The 20,622-nt window shown below is 41.2% G+C and overlaps 1 protein-coding gene across 16 annotated transcripts in view; it reads right to left on the reverse strand.

Moving 5' to 3' along the window:
• Positions 1 to 20,622, reverse strand: part of Baz2b (bromodomain adjacent to zinc finger domain 2B) — a 245,851-nt gene that overhangs the window by 14,993 nt on the left and 210,236 nt on the right. For all 16 annotated transcript variants that reach the window (XM_028869932.2, XM_037204812.1, XM_037204811.1 and 13 more), the window contains 10 exons: positions 17,768 to 18,022; positions 16,449 to 16,663; positions 15,041 to 15,115; positions 13,205 to 13,448; positions 9,064 to 9,126; positions 7,874 to 8,018; positions 2,486 to 3,144; positions 1,693 to 1,966; positions 1,363 to 1,518; positions 452 to 612 (listed from right to left, as the gene is read on the reverse strand). In XM_028869932.2, the coding sequence (XP_028725765.1) occupies positions 452 to 612; positions 1,363 to 1,518; positions 1,693 to 1,966; positions 2,486 to 3,144; positions 7,874 to 8,018; positions 9,064 to 9,126; positions 13,205 to 13,448; positions 15,041 to 15,115; positions 16,449 to 16,663; positions 17,768 to 18,022 (2,247 nt within the window). The remainder of the gene's footprint in view (positions 1 to 451; positions 613 to 1,362; positions 1,519 to 1,692; positions 1,967 to 2,485; positions 3,145 to 7,873; positions 8,019 to 9,063; positions 9,127 to 13,204; positions 13,449 to 15,040; positions 15,116 to 16,448; positions 16,664 to 17,767; positions 18,023 to 20,622) is intronic.

Here is a 20,622-nt window from a genome sequence, read left to right on the forward strand (position 1 = left end):
TCCTTCCAGTTTAGACTATACATGGTAAAAGTCTGACATACAACAGTTAAAAATGAGAGAGTTCTTGGTCTTCTATGAAACATTACAGTAGGACTTTGTTAAGATTTATAGAGAAAACTGTACTTAACATGGCGAAAACAAAAATTTGCTTGAGGTAAAGAACTCCATACCAGAAATGATTTCTGTGAATACCATTAAGGAGGCAGCAAGATGTAAAAAAACAAAAAACAAACACACACACACATAGGCTACACAGTCAACCAGGCTTGGCTTGCACACATTCTTTGCCACTTAAATGATGACTGGCAGGTTATTTATATTGTTCCCTTACCTGTAAGACAGGAGAGAATAACTCAGGACTGTTTTGAGAATTAATTGAAATAATGTGAAAACATTTAGTACAATACCTTCCATTATCCTAAAAGCAGACTGGATGCCAAGCCAGCTTTACCTTCACTTGTAAACTTGCTGACGCAACCCTCCTCTCCAGGTCCTCGACTTGCTGGAGGATGTTCAGGTCCAGCTCCATTGCTTGCTCTTCTACTGACCAGTTTTCCACGATATCTCGAGTTACCTGATTTTCTTCATTTTCATTGAATTCAATAATAGCAACTACATTTGAAAAGAAAGTACTTTTTAAAACTATTTCATTTCTAACCCCTGCATGATGACTTCTTCCTCTAAATGAGTAAAATGCTAGGGACACTACTCACATCAAAATTCTTAACATATATACATGTACAAGCACATGCAGTCCATTGCTGAATAAGAAATTGTCTAAGACACACAAAACAATCTGTATACAGGTACTAATAGTGATAGAAAGTAATACATTTTGAGAAAAGCCATTAGTCACTGTTAAGCAACATTTAAAATAATGAAGTGCGTGTGTGCTGCAGAGATGGCTCAGCGGCTAAAAGCACATACTGTTCATCCAAAGACTCAAGTCTGATTCCCAGCACACACCTCATGTGGTACACAACCAACTATAATTCAAACTCCAGGAGGATCCAATACCTCTGGCTTATGCATACACATTCATAATTAAAAAATAAGAATAATTTGAAAATAAATAAAAGCAATAAAGAATTAATACATATTAAAATGGTTTAGGGGAAAAGAACAAATTCTGGGGGCTGGAGAGATGGCCCAGTGGTTAAGAGCACTGGCTGCTGTTCCAGAGGACCCGGGTTCAATTGCCAGCACCCATATACCAGCTCACAATCGTCTGTACCTCCAGTTCCAGAGGATCTGACATTGTCACACAGACAAATGTGCACATCAAACAAAAAGTTACAAACAAAAAGGCTGTGAGTTTTAACACGAAGAATGACTTTTCATACTAAATAAGAGGGCACACACCATCCTTATTCTTGACACAGGCTTGAGTGATGTAGTCCAGGTGCTTGTGTATCTGCTTCTGTAATGCCTTTTCCCTTATCCCTCGGAGGTGCAGCACTTTGAGCAGTGTTTTCAGGTCCTCGGGGTCAATAATTCTCCACCAACCAAACTGCATTTCTAAGTCAAGACCAATTATGTACACAGTTTATATTATTTTGAGTAGGAAATAACTGCACAGACCAAATATCAAGAGTTGTTAGCCACACAGAACTCCCTTAGAGATACATTGACAAGAGAGAAACTGTCACCATGAGATGCAGTAAGTACTGCAAGCCACCGCTTTCTACCTACCTTCTGGGATAGGTTTGGGACTTGGGAAATCGACTGGCTTTGCTACTTCAACAGCTGCTGGCTGAGCTGTGGAGGCCTTTTCCGGGGGCGGGACTGGAGATTCACTCTTACTTGAAGCAACACTGGAGGTCAAGAAGGAACTAGCATTTCCTTCTGGCAGTGCCAACCCTGACCCCAGACCAGGCAAAGGTGATGTGAAGGGGACATTGGAAGTGAGTACACCAGCAGGCCACCCACAGAACTGAAGTCCCATCATAGACACGCCGCTTTTCACCTGTAAAACAAAACATGTTCAACTCAGATTGGGGTTCAGAGGGTAAAGGCCCTTGAGTTCAATCCCAGAGACTCCCATGATAGATGGGAAGAGCCGTGCAAGTTGCCCTTGATCTCCATATACTTAATGTAATAACATTTACAAAACAAAAACAATACCTATGAGTCTAAAGAGCTGGGAGAATGTTTAGAAACTGAAATTATTTTTCAAATTCTAAAACAATATCCATTTACCAGCGAAAAACTAAATTCATTAGCCACAATGTTGCCTTTCATGTTATTTGTCCCCCAGGGTAATTAATGACATGCTAGTTCTATTACAACTGTAACAACTGAAAATTAGGGCCAACTTAGACCCAGGTTAGAAGCAGGAGTGCGAATGAAGCTTGGTGACCGACAATCTGACTGCTTTACTTTTCAGACTGTGTTAGGATCCTTTAACTCTGCCTGAAGCTCTCCATGAAGATCAGCAAAGGTTAAATAAAGTACTGTCACAATGTGTTTTGTGAGCATTACTAACCTGAAGAGGCGATAAAGCAAATGGATTCAGTCCAGCAGGGTTCTGAACAGAGGCCGATCCGAGAAGCGGAGCAGGAGCAGGTGACGGCGACTTAGACGGTGGCTGCGACTGAGGAGTCACCAACGCGGCGGACACGTCGGCATGGGTCAAGGAAGTGTCATCACAAGGCGTTCTTGGCAAAAGGCTAAACCACTGTCTGTTCTTTTCAGTCAGGGTTCTGAGCAGCTGGTCGTTGGGGAGAGGGCTGTACAACTTCCCACAACCACCCGAGCCAGGGCTAAACAGACCCAAGTCTGTCTTCTCTCTGCTGCTCTGCCCTGCCGCCGCCGCTGAGGGAACGCTCCCCAGGGAATGCTTCCCACCATTCTGATGGGACAACGTGCACCCATTCGAGCTAACATTCGCTTTTGGGGGGGTCATAACATCCGACTCTGGAGGCATTTTAGCTACTTCCAAAAGCTTGCTTAACTTGGAGAAAGAGCCAGGTTTCTGAAGAAAGAGATTTGTGTTATCTTTCTCTTTGAGGTCATCCTGCTGCTCACAGTGATCTGGAATGGAACAGTTTAAAGTATCCGCAGGAGTCTCAAATACTTCTTCTTTGATCTGGAGACTTTCTGCCTTTTTAAGCTTTTCTTTTTCTTTTGCAATTTCTTCTAGGCCTAAAAAAGTGAAAGATGCTATTAAAGTAAGTTATTACTACATATCAAACCATTACTGAAGTTAAATTTTATTATTCACCAAATTATATACATATACATCAAACTTCTACACCATCTTATATTCCCCATGTTTTCTTTTTTATGGATTTTTTCAGTCATTAGAAACTTAGTATATATTTAGTGTAAAAAATGAAATATAGGGAGCCGGGCGGTGGTGGCTTAGTGGATACGAACGCTCATTGTGCAAGTATAAGGACCAGAGTTTGAGTCCCCAGCACCCACATAAAACAGCAGGCACATATGACCACGCATGCCTGGAACTCAAGCGTGGAGGAGAGTCTGCATGCCAGCCAGGCTAGCAGAGACAGTGACCTTCTGCAGCCAGGACCCTGTCTCAAGGCAACAAAGTAAAGAGTGATAAAGAAGACATGCTATGTCCTCCTCTGGCCTCCTCATGCATGGTGCAGACACACACACCACACAAGCCTGCCCCCCAACACATACACACACACACAAATTTAAAATGTACAGTTATTAATAACAAAACCTACACAGTAAAAAGTACTAGATCTGTATAACACTTTCGGGAGTTCTCCATGTACCTCTCAGTCTACATAATATGAAAAAGGGAGTCTAGTCTAGTCTGCCTACTTAAATAAACTGAGACTATATATAAAACGTCAATAAATATACAATTACATCATAGATTTTAATATCTACATGATACTGAATGGATGACATCATGACTAATCTGCTGAGAGACAGCAGTAGAGCGTAATTATCTACTATTAACAATAAATGATATGTTTTCTCACTTGTGGATTTTTATTTCTGATCTATTTCCTTGGGTAAATTCCCTAAAACAAGCAACTAAAGATACACACTTTTTAAGAGTTCTTGAAATATACTGTCAAACTGTCCTCTATAAAGTTTGGGTCAAATTTAGGACCAAATACACTCATCCCAGAAGCACACAAGGATGGCTATTTCCCCAACAGAATTGGAAGCTATCAATTTTTTTTGTCTTTGCCAATGACCAGCAGGTAAAAAACTAAATTGGATCACATCTGATCATTAGCGGACTAAATATCCTTTTGTGGTTAACTATTTATTTATCCTATTAATAAATTTTAAGATAAATTTTAAGAACTCTTAAAATAATAAATCTATTACTTTATTCTGTCTGAAATGTAGCAGACTTTCTGGTTAACATATTCAGTCATGAAGGAGCACAGTAAGCCCATCCTGCCTATTCTTCCATCTTTACTTCTGCTCAAGACTAATCCTGATTAATCAGATTTATATACGTATAACTTCCTCCCAGGAGTTACACATACACACGCACGCACGCACGCACGCACGCACGCACCCACCCACCCACCCACATGCACACACACACCCTACCTAGTTTCTGGCAGTCACCATTTTTTCACAGTATTTATTTCCTACTTGAATAGCGTCTTTGAAGATGTATCTGTTTATGTCCTTTGTTCCTGTTTTATGGTGTGTGTTTGTAACTTATGGTTTGGAGTACCACATAAATAGAATCCTGTACGCCCTTCTGCAACATGGGAGACGATCCCAGTTCCTTACTAAGGCCTCAGCACTCTACAAGATCTGACAGACCCCCATAGGCTCTGCCCTGTTGGCCCTGGAACCCATCGCTGTTCCTATCTCCTGCTTCTGCTTCTCAGATGTGAGAGGACTCTTCCTCAGGGCCTCTGCGCTTACTGTTCTGCAGGATCTGTTCACTGCTTCTTAGCCTTCATGTCTCAGGTTAAATATTTTCTCAAAGAGCTGTCTCTCATCATCCTATGTGCAATAGGCTTCTCCCCACTCATCTTGGAATATCATTCTATATTACTTCCTTTACAGAGTCCACCAGTGAACGAAGCAATCGATTTTAAATTCTCTCTTCTATGATAATGGAATTCCACTCAATAAGCTCTCCTAAACATGGTGGCTGCTATAAAACAGAGGATGCAGTTAGAGCCAGAGATAGTGACAAAACCCTACTGTGGCATGCACAAGGTCCACAGGTTCATTGGTGGAAGGGTGTGTCTGATTCTCCCTGAAGCTCCACTGTGAGAGTGTCTCATGGCAAAACACATCACGGAACTTCATTCTGACCATATACGTGACACTCTGAGTATATCATATCTAGCCAGTTCTCCATTAACATTGGAAAGCTCTCACATCCTTCCCTTAAGTTAGCTGCTAATTAGAATTAATACTATATATCTTACTAATTCTCCAGAGCAGCTTAGATACTAGGGATTAATTTGTGAAATAACCACAAGCAGTTTATTCGTCCGAGTCTTTGCTGGTCCTCAAAATCGCAGGGACTAATAGTCACAGGAGTCACCCCTCGAGTCACATCTGGGTTGGAAAGAAAATGTACAGGGAGAGGACGTGTCTGAAAAGGCAAGGGTTCCTCCAAGAAGACTGGTCACAATTTTGTCTCTGTTCTTTCTCTTTCTGTTTTTTTTTTTTTTTTTTTTTTAAGATGCTGAGAGTTCACATAAAGTTTTCATTTAAGAATGGTGGTTCTATTACTAAAACAAAAGCATAAAAGCGAATGCTTTGTTTACAATTTCTACTGTCTTCTACATGGTTAACCAACTGACTGCAGTAGTAACTTTTTCTATAGGAAAACAGATCTCCCTCCTTACTAAAATGGTCTTGCTATGATATAGCCCAACGTGGTCTCAAACTCTCCACCTCTCGCATGATGGAATTACAGAAATGAGCCCAGTGCCGGGCTATGGATTGTTCCTCACGTAACTTTGTGCCTCCTACAGAACCTATACATTAAGGGGACACATGCTGACAGAAGTTCTGGATTCTATATGCCACCAAGGGTCAATCGCCACGCCCTGGGACTCACAAGTGCTGATACAATGCTCCCGTCCTATCAGAATTCTGACAGTTAGTAACACTCAGCTATGGCGTTCTGAGAAGCTAGGCTCAACAGCTTTACTGAACCCAGAAGTTTAAGATGTGTCATCCAGTTAATGGAATGGAGGTTTAAAGATGAAATAGCAAAACCCGGTGGTGACAAGAAAGAAGAAGTTAAAAGGGTTTAGGTGCTCACAAATTTCACATATGAACAACAGTTTAAACAGAAACCAAGATTTGGGGAAGAATCTCAGAGTTCATCTTCTGCAGTTCTGTCAGGACAGGCCTTGCTGTGAAAGGGAGAGCATAAGCCACGGGGCTAGAAGTCTGACAGTGGGAGAAGACACATCTGCATCAGAGTCACAAGGGACAGTGAGGACACCGCCCACAGTGCAGAGTCACAAGGGACAGCGAGGACACCGCCCACAGTGCAGAGTCACAAGGGACAGCGAGGACACCGCCCACAGTGCAGAGTCACAAGGGACAGCGAAGACACCGCCCACAGTGCAGAGTCACAAGGACAGCGAGGACACCGCCCACAGTGCAGAGTCACAAGGGACAGCGAGGACACCGCCCACAGTGCAGAGTCACAAGAGAACAGCGAGGACACCGCCCACAGTGCAGAGTCACAAGGGACAGCGAGGACACCGCCCACAGTGCAGAGTCACAAGAGAACAGCGAGGACACCGCCCACAGTGCAGAGTCACAAGGGACAGCGAGGACACCGTCCACAGTGCAGAGTCACAAGGGACAGCGAGGACACCGCCCACAGTGCAGAGTCACAAGGGACAGCGAGGACACCGCCCACAGTGCAGAGTCACAAGGGACAGCGAGGACACTGCCCACAGTGCAGAGTCACAAGGACAGCGAGGACACCGCCCACAGTGCAGAGTCACAAGAGAACAGCGAGGACACTGCCCACAGTGCAGAGTCACAAGGGACAGCGAGGACACCGTCCACAGTGCAGAGTCACAAGAGACAGCGAGGACACCGCCCACAGTGCAGAGTCACAAGGGACAGCGAGGACACCGCCCACAGTGCAGAGTCACAAGAGAACAGCGAGGACACTGCCCACAGTGCAGAGTCACAAGGGACAGCGAGGACACCGTCCACAGTGCAGAGTCACAAGGGACAGCGAAGACACCGCCCACAGTGCAGAGTCACAAGGGACAGCGAGGACACCGCCCACAGTGCAGCAGACTGGCATGAGACGGTAGCAGCAGCAGCAAAGCCGTAGGCATGAAGGAAGCACTCATCAGTACAGAGGCTCTAACGGAATGGGAACTGAATATTCACTATGACCAGTAACATAGCACGCTTGATCATGAAAGGACACAAGACACGACACTAGCCATAAGCTTAAAAAAAAAAAGTAATCCTAGCGAGACAGTGGGGGTGCATGACTTTAATCCCAGCACCCAAGAGGCAGAGGCAGGCGGATCTCGTGAGTTCGAGACCAGCCTGGTCTACAGAGTGAGTTCTAGGACAGGCAGAACTGTTTCACAGAGAAACCCTGTCTCGGAAAAAAAAAAACAAACAAAAAACACGAACAAACAAACATATATAAATAAAAATATATATAAATATAAATACACACACACACACACATTTATATTAGTATCCTGGTGGGTGGCGATGGCACACTCCTTTAATCCCAGCACTTGGGAGGCACAGGCAGGTAGATCTCTGTGAGTTTGAGGACAGTCTGGTCTACAGAGCAAGTTCCAGGACAGCCATGGCTGTTACACAGAGAAACCCTGTCTAGAAAAACAAAAACAAAAAGAAACAACAAGAAATACAATATCCCATTTAGGAGATTAGTAGTTCTTACCTTCACCACTTTCCATGCCTTCTACAAAAATCCCTCCACACTGGGGAAGAATCCAGTATCTGCGTCGGTAACGATCCTGACCAAACATCATCGAGCGTAGTGAGTGAGAAGCATCAAAGAGCTTTCGCCTGTACTGGCTCTGTTGCTGTTAAAAAGCCATCCATATAGTTACATCATGGCCAAAAGTCACTTAAAAGTTATCCAAGATACTCTGTTTACTGCATCATCATACTGCACAGCGAAAGGACTAATGTTATACACCCAATACAATTCCAGTCGCACTGATGACAGAAAATAACTTTAAGGGTGATTTCAAAACAAATGAGGATAGTAAGAAAGATCTTGGATTCAAGCAAGGGCTCAAAAGCTAAGTTTTATTTTACCAGGATCTTCTTAAACACATAAAAACACGGTTGTATATGCCATCAAATCCATTACTAAGCCAAAACAAATTAGCTAATTTCATTACACTGCCAATACTTCTGTCTATAGTTTGCTTAGCTTTATGCACGTTTGATTCCTTATCCCCGCACGCCTAAATGCTGACCTACAGCTAGGGACTGAACACTGACAGCATATTATACAGGCATCTCATAGTACTTAAGAACTAATTTTTCTGCCATGAATCTGAAGGAGAGTAGGGATGGGTCTAAGAGAGGGCTTGGAGAGAGGAAAGGGAAGGAAGAAATATTGTGATTATATTATAATCTAACAAAATACCTTAATGTTTATTACAAAAAAGACTCATCTTAAATTTTACTAATGATACTGAATGCAGAATATAAATTTTAATGATAAATACAATAAGTATATATAGGTTATAAGTCTAATGTGAGTATAATAAATAAATGCACAAGTGTAAAATGAAATATGAATATTCAAACTACTACTATGAACTCAGAAATTTTTTGGGTAATAAGTTCCAAGAGATTATATTTTACTGATACGCTAATTTAAAGGTACAACTGAGGAGTCTAGAACTCTTTCTGCATAGATTTGGTTAAAAACAATGCTTCAGAGGCTTCTAACCCTAGCATTCAGCTCGTGAAGTTTAACTGAGGGTTTCTAGAGTTCTTCTGTTTAATTGCTTCTAGAAGCTTGCTGTTCTTTAGCAGTGAGAAAGAGCAACCCCAGACAACAGGGCTTCGGGACGCGGCCCCCACAGTGGAGACACGGCGGAACGCGCTTACTTTGCTCAGCTTTTCAATCTGCTTTTCTAGCTCCTCGACGCTCGCTGTTTGATCACCTTCGTCCTAAATGTGACAAAACACAGGATCAATAATCCGCCTGAAAGTTTCATCTGTTAATCATCAGAGACTGCCTGAGTACATCACACACACACACACACACACACACACACACACACACACACACACACACACTTTCATTTGTATACAAGGTATATAAAGTAGTAAAAGCGGCATGGGGGTCTCCAAGGGTCCCTTCTGAGGCTCTTTTGTTTGCTTGTCTTCTGTCAGTGCAGAGGCTTGACCCCGCTACATAAGTAATCTAACACGGAGCTGTGCCCTCAAACCCACTTGTTAAGGGTCTTGCTTAAAATGAGGGCCTTGTGCATAACACGTGAGCATTCAATCATAGAGCTACATCCTTAGCCTTTTAGTTCACTTTTGATATTCCCTCCGGGCATTTTTTCTGACATTCCCATCCAGTAAGGAGCATTTTTCTTCACAAGTCACAAGCACTTACTCATAAACATCAGAAAAGAGACGCACCTAGTAAACAGAAGTGCAAGGAGGAGAGACTTCCATATCTTATCACCACTTATTATTTATGCACTTCTTATCCAAAGTCAGGGGACAGAGTTATTTTGGCTTTTATGTAGACTGTTTGAGCTAAAAGTAACATGAATTCTAATTGGGATAAAATAAACCTCAAAAAGACAATAGGTCTCCAAACGCTTAAATCCTGACTCTCAACTAGATACTTCAATATTGATGTAAGTGATCTTTTGATAAGCAGGACAAAATGTTTTCAGAATTCACTAAAGCAAGAATTACATTCCAATCAACAGATAATTAGAATAAGGTAACAAAGTAGTAATGCATCAGCCAAATCAAGCGAAGGTAACCCCTCCACTAGTCTTGTGCTGCGCGATTGATTGTCCTAGGGCTTGGTGAAAACAAGGCAAGCATCCTGCAACTGCGGTACACCCAACCTACAAAATGTAATTTGTAATACTTCTCTCAAAATGAGAGAAGTGACAGTCTACAAAGTTTTAATTAATGGAATTTTGGTTAATCATAATTTTAGTTGGGTGGTGGTGGTGCACGTCTTTAATCCCATCACTTGGGATGCAGAAGCAGGTGGATCTCTGTGAGTTTGAGGCCAGCCTAGTCTACAAGGACAGCCAGGACTACAGAGAAAACCTTGTCTTGAAAAACTCCAAAACAAAAAACAAAGCAAACAAACAAAAGCCTGTAATTGTAAGGAACGTCAAAGAACTTGGAAGGTCAGAGAAGAAGGCGACAACAAAAAGAGCGTACACGATGATCAAACCTGAGGACAGAAATTACCCTTACCACGGTTCCCACTGCTTCTTAACCAAAGATGCCTTCGTGCTAAGCATTTAATGCTCAACACAATCTCATGTACGTCACCTAATGAGGGCATAGCTCAGCTAAGTCTCAACAGAGGTCCAACAATTAGAAGGGTTATGTGTACAAGGATAAGAGTGGGAACAAAAGGGAACTGATGAGACAAAGGGTCTGACTTAGTTGAGGGCAGCATCTTCTAATTGAAGGGATCACGTGGGCCTTAATGGAAAAACTCCCAGTAATTAATCCTTCAAGGAGTATAACTATTGTCCTGCCACACTTCCTAGAATTTAAGCAAGAAGCTGAGATTGCTCTTAGATATCATCAGTTCTTTATTGACTAGTCAACATTCAATATATGTCTACCATGACTTTAGTATGATAAAGACTCCCTCCAATCATTTCAAGGGGAAAAAACATGCACACATGTATATAACAACAATTAATGAGAAAAGAAGTTATAAATAAGAAAGCAAGAGGGGTACATGGAAGGCTTTGGGGGGAGGAATGGGAGAGAAGATGATATAATATAAAAAAATATGATAGAAAAAATAAAAATAAATGTGGCAGAAAAAAACCAGCTGAAGACAAGGCTGTACACTGCAGCCCAGGCTGGGCTGGAGCTCTTTGGAGCCTAAGGCGTCGCCCTTGACCTCACAGACATGCTCTCATCTTGGCCTCCAGGTGCAGGGCGCCAGCCACTCCACTGCAACTTCTTTTTTAAGTGGGGCCTTGGTACACAGCCTGGCCTAGCTCTGGACTGCTTATTCTCCACCTTAGTCTCCCAAGGGTGGTAGTACAGGCATCTGTCACTCTATCCAGCAAAAGGAAACATAATTAGGTTTTAGGACCCCAAGTATTTACTATTTTTTAAGGTTTTATATCATTTTCTCATGTTAATAATAAGACAAATAACCTTACTATGACTGCTCGTACTGTGGCGATGTTAAATGACATGCCCTCTAAAACACGTTAATGCTAATTTTCAAGTGTCTGTGTATAAAGAATAAAATCTACGGCTCTTAATTACGATTAAAAGGGAAGTCAGAGACTGGTTAGGGTGGTACACAGCTATAACCTTCAATCTTCTGAAGATTTAAATTTTTTCTAATCTTTCAAACTTTGCACACTTAAAAGCAGAGACCAGAAGGGTCATGAACTCAAGGGCAGTCAAAGTTCGCCTGGCCTACATGAGCAGTCTGTCTTCCCTCCCCTACCAAAAGCAAGGTGAGTCAAATCATTTCTCTAAATCGGTCCCATCTAGTGGGACATTACTCGGCAGAATACACTGAAATCCCAAAGTGGAGCTATAAATTTGTGTCAACAATTAAGCTGATTGATAATATTAAATACTTAAACAAGACACCAATTCTGTGGAAAGGTGACTGATTTTAGTTAGAAAAGTTTAACTCTTGTTATGGAAACAGCTCTACTTTCCAAATGAAACACATTACTGATGACTGGGTCTCTGATTCTCAAATTATATACTTCTTCCATGACCTGTGACAAGATGAATGTTTATGACCCAGGGCTTTCTTTTAAAAAGTACATTGTATCAGGACAGGGCCATGCACAAGCCATCCCACGCTAGTCAGAATTCCATCTCAGGCAAGAGGGCCTCTTGAACCCAAGTTCGAAGCCAGTAGAGGTAACATAAAAGCATGGAGGAAGTACAGCATTATGGAACAATTTCTTTGTGCAACAAATCTCAGTGTCATCTCCTTTCTAGGACTGCGACACAAAACAAAGTTCAACAGTGGGACCATATGGATAAAAATCCCTGCAGAGCAAAGAAAGGACGGATTGGAGAGACAGCCCTGTGCATTTCATAAAGAAGTGATGTCCAAACACGTAAGAAACTCAGCATCATAGTAGCTGCCACAGACACTGTTTTCTCGATTTTCCCCATGCTAACATCTGCCCAACAAGTCGTTCTTAGCTAGTGGGTGCAGAAAGCTCTTGTGCGAGTTTGTTCCTCCAAATGTCTAAATGTCCTTTATGAGCATATGATGTACACTGCAAATATCCTCTCTATCATGTCAATTAACATTTAAAAAAGAAAAAAGCAACCAAACTTCCTCACTAATGGTGAGGACTCTCAGTGCTGCATCAATCTTAAAGCTGCCGAAAGCGAGTGTTCGAGAAATACAGCATTTTTACTAAACCTGACAAAACCTTTGAGGCACGAGTGGTGAGCAAGTGAAACAGAATATATCCGGGGCCAGAGAGAGTGTCTGAGAATCAGTCTGCAGAGCTCTGGAGAGAACTCCAAGGATAATGACCATCATGTGCCAATTAACAACAGGGCCATTCAGAGCAGTATACTGTCAGTGATTTCATTAGTTGACCTCCCAGAGGACACTGACGGAACAAGACGGCCACAGGGTCAGCAGGTGACCACGCTCATACCCCTGTTGAGTACAACGTCTGCACACACAAAGCAAATCTAACTGCTCTACTTCGGTCCAAGTTTCTTTCCGTGCTCAGCCACGTCACTCTGTGTTTCCTAATTATCACACAACACAATAAGAGACAAACACAACGCTACCTTCAGGCTGGGAGCATAGCACAGGCAAGCCTGGCAGGGGCAGGGGCAGGGGCAGGGAGGAGGAAGAAAGGAAGGGGAAGGAGGAAGGAATGTTCAGACGAAAAGACTGGAGCAAGCCAATGCCACAAACTGAACTGAAATCGTAGCCCCACGGCTTTAATGCCGGGTTGACTTTTGGCAGGTTGCACAGCTCTTGTCCGATCTTACACATGAACCTGAACTTGGCTACCTCATCTTCGCAGGTATCAGTCTTCTTCCCTTTTTTGTCATCTTTATCTTCTTCATCTTCATCATCCTCATCAGCTTGGTCCTCACTGTCATCATCATCATCATCATCATAATCACTGTCTCCTCCCTTCCTTCTCCGCTTGCGTCCTGGAGTGGGTGTGCCCAAGGGATGCTGCTCTTCTCCAAGATCAATGCCTCCTGAAGTATCTCTCTTGCCTGTTTTCTTAGCATGAATTATCCTAAGCCTTTAGACATTAAAAGAAAGACACAGAATAAAAAGCTACTCTTGTCACTGTTAAAATTGTAATTTGTATTAGCACAATGCTAGGCACCCCCCCCCCCCCCGCTTTCTAGCAGTGCAGAGGATTCAACACAGTGTTCCCCAGGTAATTATCTACCACTAAGCTACGTTCTCCCACCCAGTACTTGGCATCTGAAGCTGAGTCTTCTTTTGTAGCTCAGGCTGGCCTAAAAACTTGTGATCCACCTGCCTTTGCCTCCTACATGCTGGGATTACAGGTGTGCACCACCATATCCAGATCATAATGTGAGTCTTCAGCAAGAATATCTTACACTCATGTAGTAAACCATATATCAACAGCAGTAAAAAATTCAATTAGAGAAATTTAAGACATATGTTTCTACAGTTACAGGATAAAGTTCTATGAATTATCTTTTGGTAATTTGAACATATTAGACAAAAAAAAAACCATAAAAGCTGAGATGAATAATTCCAACAATGATCAAATGATATTTCCTGATTTCTATACTGTGTGCCTGACTAAATTTCAATTCAAATTACTGCAAAGAAACTAATTGTTTAATATTTTTGTTTTGTTTTCTTTTTTAAGACAGGGTTTCTCTGTGTAGTTTTGGTGCCTGTCCTGGATCTCATTCTGTAGACCAGGCTGGCCTTGAACTCACAGAGATCCGCCTGGCTCTGCCTCCTGAGTGCTGTGATTAAAGGCATGTGCCACTACCGCCCAGCTGTTTAACATTTTTAATTAAATTTATTCATTTTATATTTTATGTGTTTAACATGTATGTATGTGCACCATGTGAGTGCCTGGTGCCCACAGAGGTTAGAAGAGGGCACCAGGTCTCCTGAAACTGAATTTACAATGGTTGTGAACCATCATGTAGGTACTTGGGAATTGAACCCAGGTCCTCTGCAGGTGCAATAAGCACTGAGCCCTCTCTCCAGCCCAGAAACTGTTCTTTTTGTTTATTTCTTTATTTAAATTAGGAAAAGGCTATCACTATGTAACTCTGGTCTTCAACTCTAGATCTTTCTGCCTCAGCTTCTCAAATGCTGAGACTACAGGTATGGGTCATATGCTTGGAGAACCCTCTACCCTTTTAGCATAGCAGATGAACAACTAACTATACAGTTACTTATTTCTCAGAAGGAAGACAATTAAATTCTATGATTGAATAATTTTCATTACATTTTGTGGAAGCAGATTTTAATTTTAAACAGTCACTAAGAGAAAGGATAGTCTGAGATAGATATTAGGTAGGACAAAAGCAATCAGGTAGCAACAACAATAGCAGAAAACATGGTTGCTTGACTTCATCAAAAGAAGAATGGGGAAATGTCTCTTTTAAATTTGAAACATGCGTTCAATGAATATAATTCTACTTTTCTTGTCTGCTATAGACTCTGACTCAAAGTTTTATTAATTTTAGATTTCATCATTCATTTCAGACTGCAGATTAAGCAGTATCTTTCCTGTAGAAAGAGTAAAGTTTAAACTCTGTCTTTACAGCTCACATGCCTTACTGGAGACTTGAACAAAAGGAAGACAACACATTAGATTAATAAAATTGGACTTACTTGCGGAGTTTACCTTCCACTACCCATTTATCTCTCCTCAAGTTTGACATATACTCAATGTTCTTGTCAATCTCACTGCCAATACAAAAATGAATTAAAAGATAGAATCCATTTCTACAATGCATCCATGTAGTATGTAACATCATATATTTTAGTAGGTAAAATGATACAAACAACCTCATTTCAGAACTACATGGCTTTAGACATGGACATTTACATTTAATTTCTTCACTGGATACAATGTTACTATTAAGAAAGTTACTTTGTTCCTACTTTAATCAAGAGAGCTATAATATACTCTCACAATATGGTTATAAAAATAGCATTCTGATGTGGTTGTCATATATTTAGGGAGTGATCATTTCCAAATTCAACTGGGAAATTAGGACGTAGATGAATATTTGCTAAGTATATGTACATACTTATGTGCAGATAACATCTCTGTGCATGTATACATGTCAACATGGAAACTAAACATGTTGTGGTGTTTGCTGGAGGTAATAGAATAGTAGTTCCTTTATTCTTCCAAAACAGAAAACATTAGTGTTCTCTGTATATTGAGTTTACATGTGTATACATATATTTTAAAGAGCCACTCAGCATTACTATTTGTCATCCGGCTTACACATAATGAAATAATTCCCTCATTCAAAACTTAAGTATTATTACATTTTTGGAGATATTCGAAAAGAATACAAAAAATAAATAATAACAATCATATTAAGATATCATAACTAAGATAGGTACAGAAGATGTAATTTGCCCACCAATGGTAGAAATAAATTCATAAATCCTTTTTTCTAAAAAGGTAAAAGACTGAAAGTATCACAAGTAAATTTTTGAACAAATTAAGAACAAGCAAAGGATGAACGGTGAACCTGAAATGCTAGAATACTAGCTAACTCTTTTGTTCATAATAAGTACTAGAGTGCCAGATGGAATTGGAATCTTAAACAAGATTAAGTACTTTTGGAAAAAAAAGTATAAACTACTTCACTGACAAACTAGTAATCTAAGGCTATATTAGCATACAATGAAATAAACGGCTGGATCATTTTTCTAGGGGAAATCAGGTCCTCAAAGATGTCCAGGAAAGAGAAATTCTGGATTACTATGATGTTTCTGAATTCTAGCACTGTAGCAAACAATAAAGATCTCCACTGCATGAAGAATTAGTAAAATAATTAAATAACACAGGTAACAAAGACTATAGATGACATACATACAGAAAAATTGTTATTTCCAATAGAACACATAGAGACCCAACTGAAATCGCATTGGTGGCCGTCTCTAAACTGGTTTACAACTTCGATGCTCTTCTTGGTGCTGGTCTGTAACTTCCAAACTGTTCGCTAAGCCATCCGCATCGCTCTGATTAGACACACTCAGACAGGAAGAAGGGACTCACCTCACCACACTCTTGCTACAGGCCAGCTCATTAATGAGGAAGGCGAGCACTGAGGCTTTCTGTGCCGGAGTGTGAGCCTGAAAAGCTTTAGTCTTCAGGCTCTCAGTCAGCTCTGTCTGTCCACAGTGGGCTTCCATGAAAATCTGTAAAACCTCGGACACATTGTCTCGATTCACACCAACATTCAGCAAATGTTCTCCAAGAGCAGTTTTGGCCTATAAAGTTGGCATTTTTATCAGTGCTTATCATATTCATGCATTCAAAAATAAGGATAAAATATTGGCTTATATGCTCTAGATATTACTAATAAGAACTTTATTTTTCACAGAACTGGAATGGAGATAAACAAAACAGCATGATAGACAGATACTTGAGTATCCGCCCTGTTCTGTTAAACCTTGTTAAACCGCCTTGTTAAACCCTTACTGAACTGAAGTAGGGAGAAGGGTCTGACTACTGGCAGAAGGCAGAGTTAAGTAGTCAATCAAGTATTCTTTATTTGTAAAGACATTTTGTATCTAATGCAGAAGAAGGATGATCAAAAGCACTATGACTATTTTCTATCTTTATTTATAGCATGTTTTATAGGTCAGGTTAGTGAGTAGACACACAGAGAAAAAAATCATTGCATCTGGAAGCTTATCTTTCGACAGTATTATCTAGAGAAAAGACACCTTGAAAGTGTACCTGAGTAAGAAGAAAGGCAAATGTAAACCAATGGAGTACCCACTGACCAATACAGAGTCAACACTGTGACCTACACCTGTTTCATTAGCCTGTTGTTCACAATTGACAAAGGAGAGCTTCTAAATAAGCACGCAAGTTCTAAATCCTTGAGAAATTATGAATTCTGTGTTGTCACTCACCCCCGCACCCACCCCCGCCAGGGTTCCTCTGTGTAGCTTTGGTGCCTTTCCTGGAACTCGCTTTGTAGACCAGGCTGGCCTCGAACTCACAGAGATCCGCCTGGGTCTGCTTCCCAAGTGCTGGGATTAAAGGCATGCGCCACCACCGCCCGACTGAATTCTGTTTTTGATAGATACCACTGGCATATTTTCTTAAATAGACTTGGACTGTGCTTACAGCTAGAGCAACAATGAGTAACCAAGAGACTGGCCCATATTCCTCAGTCTAGCAAGATTCTTCTGCATCTGCCCCAATTGTAACCTAGTATAAATCTACATTTAACTCCAAGAGACACATGTGAGCAATGCATTTAAGAGAAATCTACACAATCTTCTGCTAGCATGGAAAAGTTAACCAGCAATGCACGGAGAGGACAAACTTAAAGCAATGGGTTAGATTTTGGTTTTTTTTACCTTGTATCCTGTAATTAGACCTGGATCACACACAGCAGCTGAGAGGAGTCTCACAAGCAAGTCTTGTACTTCACCCATGCTGTCCCCTACATTTAGCAATCCCTCTTGAAGAACACTGAGGTTTGGAACATCAATATTCACATCAAAGCCCAAAACTTTACCAAAGTTTCGTAAGAACTGCACCACCATGAGACAGTCTGAAAATGTGGTTCCAGAGAGGACAAGTCCTGGGATTCGAGGCCACTCTGGCAAGGGCTGCAAACAAAACACAAGGAAAATTAAAACAGCTTTAAAAGTTAAATTGGGATGGTATTCGTGTATGCAGGGTTATGTATGTATTTACATGTGTGTACACATGTTGACACTGAGTGCCTTCTTCAATTGCTTATTAAACATTTATTTGTTGATTTATCTGTGTTAGTGTTGTATGCATGCGGGTATGTGCTGCAACAGTGTGCCTGTAAGTCACGGAACAACCTGCAGGAGCAGGTGATCTCCCTCTATCATACGGGCTCTGGAGAGCAGGTGATCTCCCTCTATCATACGGGCTCTGGAGAGCAGGTGATCTCCCTCTATCATACGGGCTCTGGAGAGCAGGTGATCTCCCTCTATCATATGGGCTCTTGAGAGCAGGTGATCTCCCTCTATCATATGGGCTCTGGAGAGCAGGTGATCTCCCTCTATCATATGGGCTCTGGAGAGCAGGTGATCTCCCTCTATCATATGGGCTCTGGAGAGCAGGTGATCTCCCTCTATCATATGGGCTCTGGAGAGCAGGTGATCTCCCTCTATCATATGGGCTCTGGAGAGCAGGTGATCTCCCTCTATCATATGGGCTCTGGAGAGCAGGTGATCTCCCTCTATCATATGGGCTCTGGAGAGCAGGTGATCTCCCTCTATCATATGGGCTCTGGAGAGCAGGTGATCTCCCTCTATCATATGGGCTCTGGAACATCAAATTCAGGTTGTCAGGCTAGATAGCGAACACTTTACTGCTCCAGCTATACTACCAGGCATCCCCCCAACCCCATTTAGTTAGGCACTTTATTTTTTTAAAACAGAGCCTCTCACCAGATCCCTCAGGGTTCATCAATCTGCCTAGACTGGTTAGCCAGAGAATTTCTTCCCCCTCTGTTCTGGGTTTCAGACACATGTGGCCACGCCTGTGCCTAGCTTTTGATGTGGGTGCTGGGAACGCCAACACAGGTTCTGATGCTGTGTGGCCGGCACTTCACGGACTGAGACATCTCTCCAGTCTCAGAACCATGATTTTTCTATCACCTAAAGTAACTTAAGCTGCTATTTTTCTTTCTCTTGTATTGGAGGATAGGTTTCCCGTGAACATTTCTGCAGCTCCTGTGGTACTAAGTGTCAGAAAGTAATCACCTGTAAATTTGGGTTGAGCTCAATATGAATTTAAATTCCTGACAGCAAAAACCTGAATTTAAATTTTTCTTGTATATTGAAAAAAAAAAAAGGTTATATAATTTGGGGCAAAAATTAAATAACCTGAGTACTCATTTCAGCTACATTTGGTGGTCCATGCCTAAAATCCCAGTACCCAATAGGTGAAGTATTGAAGACTTCAAGGCCAGCCTTGATACAAAGTAACTACAACACCAGCCTGAGCTACATGAGATCCTGTCTCAAAAAAAAAAAAACAAAACAAAACAAAACAAAAAACAAACAAACAAAAAAACCCCCAAACCGACCAACCAATCAAGCAACCGAAACCAAGCAAATCAAAATAAATAAGCATTTCCAAAATATTACATAACTAATAAGATGTGCACTGAGTTTTTCTAACAATTCAGATGGCTGAAACACACACTGTTTAATGGCTGCTCAGAACTATGCTATGAGTATGTGCCCTGGGCATTCTGGTTGGCAGGGGTGTACCATCTACAGCTAATGGCTGCAGTAAGTCACTGGTCCACATTACCAGAACTCAGGACACTGGTTGCAATGCACCTCTAGGGCTGTAGGTTTCCCTGTGTTAGTGAAGCATCAATGAGCCTTAGAATTAAAATTAGAGCGAAATCCGTTGCCATTTCTCAAATACGCACACGTGGTAAGACTTTAATAATAATTAAGCTACATTAAGTTTATCATAGACATTAAAAATTCAGTCAATAGGTAATTTAAGTTAGGAGCATTTTGCCCATGTTTGATTTCTTTAAATAGTAATTTAAATTTTATAAGGAAAAGTGGTTTATAAATATTACCTGAATAAGCCCTTTGCTCTGGACTTAGGTAACTCACTGAAGAATTTCTTTTTAATATTGTTTGACAACATTGAACTATGAATCATAGCTAATGCTCTATTTGAAAGCCAGTTAATTTTGAGGCTTCCTTTCTCCTGAACCATATCAGATACACACAATTCTGTATAACTTTAAAAATGTATAAAACAGAGCTAAAAAAAAAAAAGTGTGGCCTAAAATAAATACACATTTGACAATTCACATGATTTAAATAAAAATAAAAGATGCAAGATAGTCAGGCAGTGGTGGCACACGCCTTTAATCCCAGCACTCAGAAGGTGAGTTCGAGGCCAGCCTGGTCTACAGAGTGAGTTCCAGGACAGCCAAGGCTGTTACACAGAGAAATCCTGTCTGGAAGAAAAAACAAGATGCAAGATAAAGTCCACTTACAATTTAAAAGTCTTCTCACTATAAGTTAATTAACTGTGTTCACTAACTTATAGGAAAAACCCCTTTCTGCTTAGGAAAATGTAAACGTCCAACCAAGTAAAACCGATAAGTATACATTAATTTTTATCTTAAAGCAGTTACGCTAAGTGAAACAAATTGAATGGTAATATAATGCAACCCCTACTGAGGCACTAAATGTGT

Source organism: Peromyscus leucopus, chromosome 4, assembly GCF_004664715.2.
Source record: "Peromyscus leucopus breed LL Stock chromosome 4, UCI_PerLeu_2.1, whole genome shotgun sequence".
NCBI classification, from domain to species: Eukaryota; Metazoa; Chordata; class Mammalia; order Rodentia; family Cricetidae; genus Peromyscus; species Peromyscus leucopus.